Below are 7,030 nucleotides of genomic sequence, written 5' to 3' on the forward strand. Positions count from 1 at the left end.
CCCACATTTGTAGGTTCTGGTGCGCCCAGGGCAAAAATACCAAGATCGGAATCTGCAGGGTGGATAGGAGTCCCCTTTGGTTTTCTGAGTGTGTTCCCAAGATCCTTCAGCTAACTTACAAAGATCGAAAGTTAAGTCCGGCCACCGGGTGTTTAGGGCATGATGCCCTTGAGCCAGGACTAATTTCTTTCCAGTTTCAATATTGTGAATAGACCAAACTAGATTTCTGGATACATGCGGACTGCCATAGGGCATCACAGGAAACAAAGCTAAGATAATTAACAACGTGAAAGTCTTATCTTTAGCGGATTTTGGGTGCGTCGTAACCTCCATGTTGATTCCTGGGGTGTCGGGGCGGAGTCTTGTGGATGTGCCGCTTTCGCGTGGGCTGCGTGGATCCAGGCTGCAATGCCGTCTACCTTGATGGCGGTAGGGGTGGTCAGCAAGACGGTGTAAGGTCCTTTCCAGCGAGGTTCAAGGTTTTTGCTCTGATGTCTCCGGACCCAGACGGTGTCTCCTATCTTGAAGGAGTGTGGCACTGTTGGTTTCTCCAGCTGTTCCTTATAGGCTGCCGCTAGGGGCTTCCAGACTTCATTTTGGACTAACTGCAATGCACGCAAATGGGTCTGCAGGGTGGGGGTGAATAGAGCAGAAATCTCAGTTTCATAGAAATTGACAGCGGGTGGTGGGGCACCATACAGAATTTCAAAGGGGGTTAGTCCTTGAGGGCCAGGGGTGTTCCTGGCCCTGTACAAAGCTAAAGGCAGGAGTTGCACCCAGTCTCTAGTGCCAGTTTCAAGCGTTAATTTGGTTAAAGTCTCCTTGATAGTTCTATTCATTCTTTCTACCTGCCCTGAGCTTTGGGGTCGGTAAGCACAATGTAATTTCCAATTAATCCCCAATGTACTGGCCACTAACTGACTTACCTGGGAGGTGAAGGCAGGCCCGTTATCTGAACCAATGGCCCCAGGTACACCATACCTTGGAAAGATTTCTTCCAGTAGCTTCTTTGCTACAACTTTAGCAGTCTCATGCCGAGTGGGATATGCTTCTACCCATCCTGAAAAAGTGTCTACAAAAACTAAAAGATACCTGTATCCATACATACCAGGCTTGATTTCTGTGAAGTCGACTTCCCAACTGGTTCCAGGCTTGTGCCCTCTGGCCCGGATTCCAATCCCAAATTTTATTTTACCTGCGTTAACCTGAGCACAAGCTTGACAATTTCTCACGACTTGCCTGATGATTGAGTCTCTGTGGGGCAGGTATAGATTTCCTTCTCCATGATCCAAGAGGGTTCTCATCTTTTTAGCTCCCAAATGAGTAAGTCGGTGCAAGGACCTTATTATTTCTTTGGTGTGTTTGATAGGCATTACAGTTTTTCCCTGGTATTCCCATGTGCCTTCAGCCGGGTTATAGGTGGCCTCTAGGTGTTGCACAATGTCCAAATCTGGGTCCTCATAGACCCAGTGTTCACCGAAGTCCTCAGGCGACTTCTTAACCTTTTGTGGCAATAGGGTGGTCACTAGGAGTTGTGGTCCTAGAGCCGCATTTCTTGCAGTTTCGTCTGCCAGCCTGTTCCCTTTTGCCTCCGGGTGATCCCCCTTCTGGTGACCGGGACAGTGTACTATGCTTAGTTTCTTTGGCAAGAACAAGGCTTTTAGTAAGGCTAAAATTTCAGTTTTATTTTTGATCTCCTTTCCATCTGAAGTTAGCAATCCTCGCCGTCGATAAATTTCTCCATGAATGTGGGCGGTGGCAAAGGCATACCTACTGTCTGTATACACATTGAGTTTCTTTCCTTCAGCTAGTTTTAATGCCTGTGTTAAGGCTATCAATTCTGCCCGCTGAGCTAAAGTTCCTCCCGGTAGTGCACTTGCCCAAATTACCTCTGACTCGGTGGTGATAGCTGCTCCCGCCCGTCGTTCCCCATCAAGTAGATAACTGCTTCCATCAGTGTACCATACCAGCTCTGCGTCCTTCATAGGTTGATCTGTGAGATCTGGTCTGGTTCCTTGGGTTTCTGCAAGAATCTGCTGGCAGTTATGGGGGGTAGGTCCTCCTGGAAGGGGCAGGAGTGTTGCTGGGTTTAAGGTGACAACAGGGCCGAATTGGATTCGGTCCGTGTCCAGCAGCAGAGATTGGTAGTGGGTGAGCCGGGCATTAGAAATCCAGCGGTCGGGAGGTTGACGAATAATGGCCTCGATGGTATGGGGTGTTAGTAAAGTTAACGGCTGTCCCAGAGTCAATTTGGTGGCATCTTTAATTAGGATGGCGACTGCCGCCACCATCCAAAGGCAAGGGGGCCATCCTGATGCTACAGGATCCAATTTCTTGGACAAGTAGGCTATAGGACGCCTCCAAGGTCCTAATTTTTGGGTTAGGACTCCTTTAGCATAGCCTTGTTTCTCGTCTACAAACAGATCGAAGGGTCTGGTGACATCTGGCAGACCCAAGGCAGGGGCAGACAGGAGGGCCAATTTAATTTGATCAAATGCCATCTGATGTTCCTCAGTCCAAGTAAATGGGTTGTTTTGTTTTGTCAGTGGGTACAAAGGGGCTGCAATTTCCGCGAACCCAGGAATCCATAGTCTGCAAAATCCTGCAGTCCCTAGAAATTCCCGCAGCTGCTTGGGGTTCTTGGGGACTGGGATGCTTGAAATAGTCTCTTTTCTGGCTGGGGTCAGCCACCTTTGGCCATCACGTAGCTCATAGCCAAGGTAAGTAACTTTGGTTTGACAAATTTGTGCCTTTTTGGCTGATGCCCGGTACCCTAGTTGCCCTAGGGTTTGCAATAACGCTTTCGTTCCTTCCAGGCATTCCTCCTCAGAGGTAGCTGCCAATAAGATGTCATCCACATATTGGAGCATTATTAAGGAGGGGTGTCTTACCCGGAAGTCGGCCAAGTCCTGGTGTAAAGCCTCGTCAAAGAGTGTCGGGCTGTTCTTGAATCCCTGCGGTAGTCTGGTCCAGGTCAGCTGCCCAGAGAGCCCCTTCTCAGGATCCCTCCATTCAAATGCAAAGAGGGCCTGGCTTTGGGGGCTTAACCTTAGGCAGAAGAATGCGTCCTTTAAATCCAATACTGTGTACCAGGTGTGAGTGGGAGGCAGGGTGCTCAGGAGGTTGTAGGGATTAGGCACCGTGGGGTGAATATCTTCTACCCTTTTATTTACTTCTCTTAAGTCCTGAACTGGCCGGTAATCTTTAGTCCCGGGCTTCTTAACTGGGAGTAAGGGGGTATTACAGGGCGATCGACAAGGGGTTAGAATGCCTTGGTCTAAGAGCCGCTGGATGTGTGGCTTAATGCCCTGGTAAGCCTCCATTGACATGGGGTACTGCTTGATGTTAATAGGGGAGGCAGTAGTCTTAAGTGGAATCACTATAGGGGGCTGGCGTATTGCCATCCCCACTTCCCCGGTTTCTGCCCAAGCTTCTGGGTAAGTAGTAATCCAATAGTCCATGTTCCGATCGGGTTGTGGGGTGCTATCAAATAGTCGGTACTCATCTTCCAATTTAAAGGTTAGTATATGTAAAGGAGCCCCGTTTGGTCCGCTGACTGAGGCTTTCCCATTTTCAAAATGAATTTGGGCTTTCAATTTAGTTAGTAAGTCTCTTCCTAGTAGTGGGTATGGACAGTCAGGTACATGTAAGAATGAGTGGGAGACTTTACCTGAGGCAAGATGCACTTCTCTTTTGGTGGTCCATCGGTAAGATTTGCACCCGGTGGCTCCTTGGACCCATGTGGTCTTGCTGCTCAAGGGCCCTGGAGCTTGGGTTAGTACCGAATGTTGGGCTCCGGTGTCTACTAGGAAAGTAATCGGTTGCTCCCCCACTCGAAGAGTTACCCGGGGCTCAGGGGGGAGCTCCTGGCCCTGACGCCCCTAATCTTCATCATCCAAAGCCAGCAATTGGGGGGCTCGGTTTGGGTGCTTCCTTAAGTTGGGAAGCCTTTTTGGGTTCTTTGGACAGTCCTTAACCCAGTGTCCTTTTTCCTTGCAGTAGGCACATTGGTCATGCTCTACGAGGGGCCTGCTTCGCCCTTTTTCCTTTCCTAGCCTATTCTCCTTTAGTTCTGCCTGCGCGACCGTGGCCAGTATTTTGCTTAATTCTTTATTTCTCTTTTTCGATCTCTTTCCCTTTCCCTTCTATCTAATTCCTCTTTGTATCTCATCTCTCTTTCCTCTTGCACTTTCCTAATTCTTTCTTCCCTTTCTTCTGGAGTTTCCCTCTTATTAAAAATCCTTTCTGCTTCCTTCAGTAGATCTGCCAAGGAATAGTCCTGCAGATTATCCAACCTTTGTAACTTGCTTCTTATATCTGGGCTGATTGCCAGATAAATGCCATGGAGACGTTACCTTTCTGCTCCTCACTATCTGGATCGAAGGGAGTGAATCTTCGATAAGCCTCTTTCAACCTTTCTAGAAATGCGGTCGGGGTTTCTTCCGCCCGCTGGATAGTCTGTCTTACCTGGGCCAAATTAGTGGGCCGTCGCCCTGCTCCATGGAGACCCGCTATAAGCAACTGGCGATAGAGACGTAGGTGGTTCCTACCTTCATCAGTGCTATAGTCCCAATCTGGTCGGGTCAAAGGAAAGGCTTCATTGATCAGGTTTGGTAGTTGAGTGGGACGCCCATTATCCCCTGGAACATTTTTTCGAGCCTCCAGTAACACTTTTTGTTTCTCCTCTGAGGTGAGGAGAGTCTGGAGAAGTTGCTGACAATCATCCCAGGTTGGCTGGTGGGTCACTAGAACAGACTCAATCAGAGAAATCAAGGCAACTGGGTCACTAGAGAAAGGAGGGTTATGAGCCTTCCAATTATAAAGATCAGAGGCGGAGAATGGCCAATACTGGTATGGACTATTAGGGCCCCCGGTCTGGCGCAAGGGGAAGGCTTTTGAAGTTTTCCCCAGATTTGGGGGTTCTCGGCGTCCCCGGAGTCGCCCCACCATGGGGGATGGGTCTGGAGGGGCACCGGCGACAGGTGATTCTTCCTCTTCTTCGGAGGAATCTGAATGGGGAGCTGGAAGAGGTTGGGGTGGATAGGGTGGGGGTTCCTCTGTCATCAGGTCCATCAGGGTGGATTCATCGGGTGGAAGGATCGTTCGCGACTTTGACCTGCTTGAGGCTGGGGGTTTAGACTTATCTAATATAGGGTACAACCTAGAACTTTGGGTAGATGGTGCCGGAATGGGAGCAAGGGGTGCAGATGGGAGAGGTGAGGGGCTTAGAGGAGAAGGGGGAGAGGGCTTAAGTGAGGAGAAAGGGGTGACCCATGGGGGTGGGTTAGAGACTAGATTTTCCCAAGTCACGATGTAGGGGACTTGATCTGGGTGTCCTCTGGGTCCTAGAATGAAAACTTGGGATTTGACCTGTGAAATAAGATCAAGGTTAAAGGTTCCTTCTTTGGGCCAACCGACATTGAAAGCTGGCCATTCAGAGGAGCAGAGTGCTATCCATTTTTTCTTTGTAATCTCGACCGACATGTTGTTGGCTCGGCTCCGGACATCCTGCCAATGGTCGAGAGTGAGACTTAGAGGGGTTACCATGGATTGCCCCATCTTTGCCTCAGGATGTAAAAGGAGGTAAAGAAAAGTACACAACAAGACAAAGACAAAACCACAAAAGACAATCGCTGCGCGCTTTCGACACAAGCCGAAAGTATCTAAGGGTGCCAACGAACTGGGGAGTTCTTGGCCAAATCTCAAAACGGTGTATCCTTCGGAGACACCTGAGGCCCCGAAAAATCGGGCGCCCGGGATCCCTGGGACGTCTCCCAGGGTGGCAGGGGAGAAGTCAGAGTTCGTCAACTCCTTCTCAGGCTGCCCAAAAATTACAAATGGAACACGCGTGCCCCTACAAAGTACTATCGCTGCGCTTCAAGACAGAAAGACAGAACAACTACACAAACCAAGACAGACAAGAACAAAAAATTTTTGTGCTGGCCAGCTTACCTCCCAGAGTACTTTCGGCCGTTCCTCGGGCAGGGGTCCGGGGTGATCTCGTCTGATCTCGGTGGGACCTCCAAATGAAAGACCCTACGCCCCCCTGTCCAAGGAAGAACCCACATAATCACTGGCTGCAAAAGCAAGAGGCAGTTTATTGGTTACACAGGCGCCTGCGGGTGCGCAGCAAAACCTCAGCCGGAGCTTCGGTTATGTGGCACACCGGGCTTTTTGGGGTACAGGTTTTTATAGGGTAAAGGGGCAGGTTTCGCGCGCGCGGTAAGCAACAGGTTTCCTATTGGTTATTTTGAATCCAGCACGTACACAGCACATAGGTTACTTGAAGGGTAAGGTTATTATATCCCAAAAAAATCCACAATTATTACTTGGTATTCTTGGTATTTTTATGGTTCCTGGTTCCCGCTTATCAGTTCCTGATTGTTCAGGCACTCCCTGGGACCCGATGATCTATGCTTTCCCAACCGCCCTATTCTTTCTTAACCTAGTTATCAGTTTAACGACCTCCAGGTAGGTCGTGCAACCTTCCCGGGGGGGGGGGGGGGGGGGTTTGGTAGAGTGTCTAGGTCATGGGTTTAAGACAAAGAGCTGGGGCCTTTCAATTGCTTTAACAATTGTAGAATGGGTATGTAAAATGTCCCCTTTAGTGGAAGTTGTGTGAAGGAACTCTGTATTATTTGTACAATTTTTGTGACATTTCTGTAAGCATAAACTTATTTCAAAATAAAATGTTTTACAAAATTGCAGCAAATAACTGCCCTTTGAGAATTATCTAATTCAATATTTCAAATGAAGCTAAGTGTAGTAGTGTATGCCTACCAACAACCCAGGAGACTTAGACAGGAAGAACAGAAGTTTGAGATGAGTCTCAACAATTTGGGGATCCCTATATCAAGATAAAATAAAAAGGGCTGGGGATGTAACTCAGTGGTAGAGTGCACCAGGGTTCATTTCCCAGTACCTCAAAACAATTTTCTTTTTCAAAATGAAGGCATCAATGTTGAAGTCCATGACTTTTCTCCAGCACTGATAAATCTTACAAATTACTAACTATGCATATTAAAATGTG

At 48.5% G+C, this 7,030-nt stretch overlaps 1 protein-coding gene across 1 annotated transcript; it reads right to left on the reverse strand.

Annotated features, from left to right (window-relative positions):
* Nucleotides 1–209: 209 nt before the first annotated feature.
* Nucleotides 210–5,566, reverse strand: LOC124979510 (uncharacterized). Its single transcript, XM_047543882.1, is given in 3 exon segments — nt 210–4,131; nt 4,167–4,320; nt 4,323–5,566. Coding segments are annotated over 3 exon segments (5,244 nt in total). The 5' UTR covers nt 5,560–5,566; the 3' UTR covers nt 210–278.
* Nucleotides 5,567–7,030: the final 1,464 nt, after the last annotated feature.

This window comes from Sciurus carolinensis, chromosome 3, assembly GCF_902686445.1.
Source record: "Sciurus carolinensis chromosome 3, mSciCar1.2, whole genome shotgun sequence".
Lineage (NCBI taxonomy): Eukaryota > Metazoa > Chordata > Mammalia > Rodentia > Sciuridae > Sciurus > Sciurus carolinensis.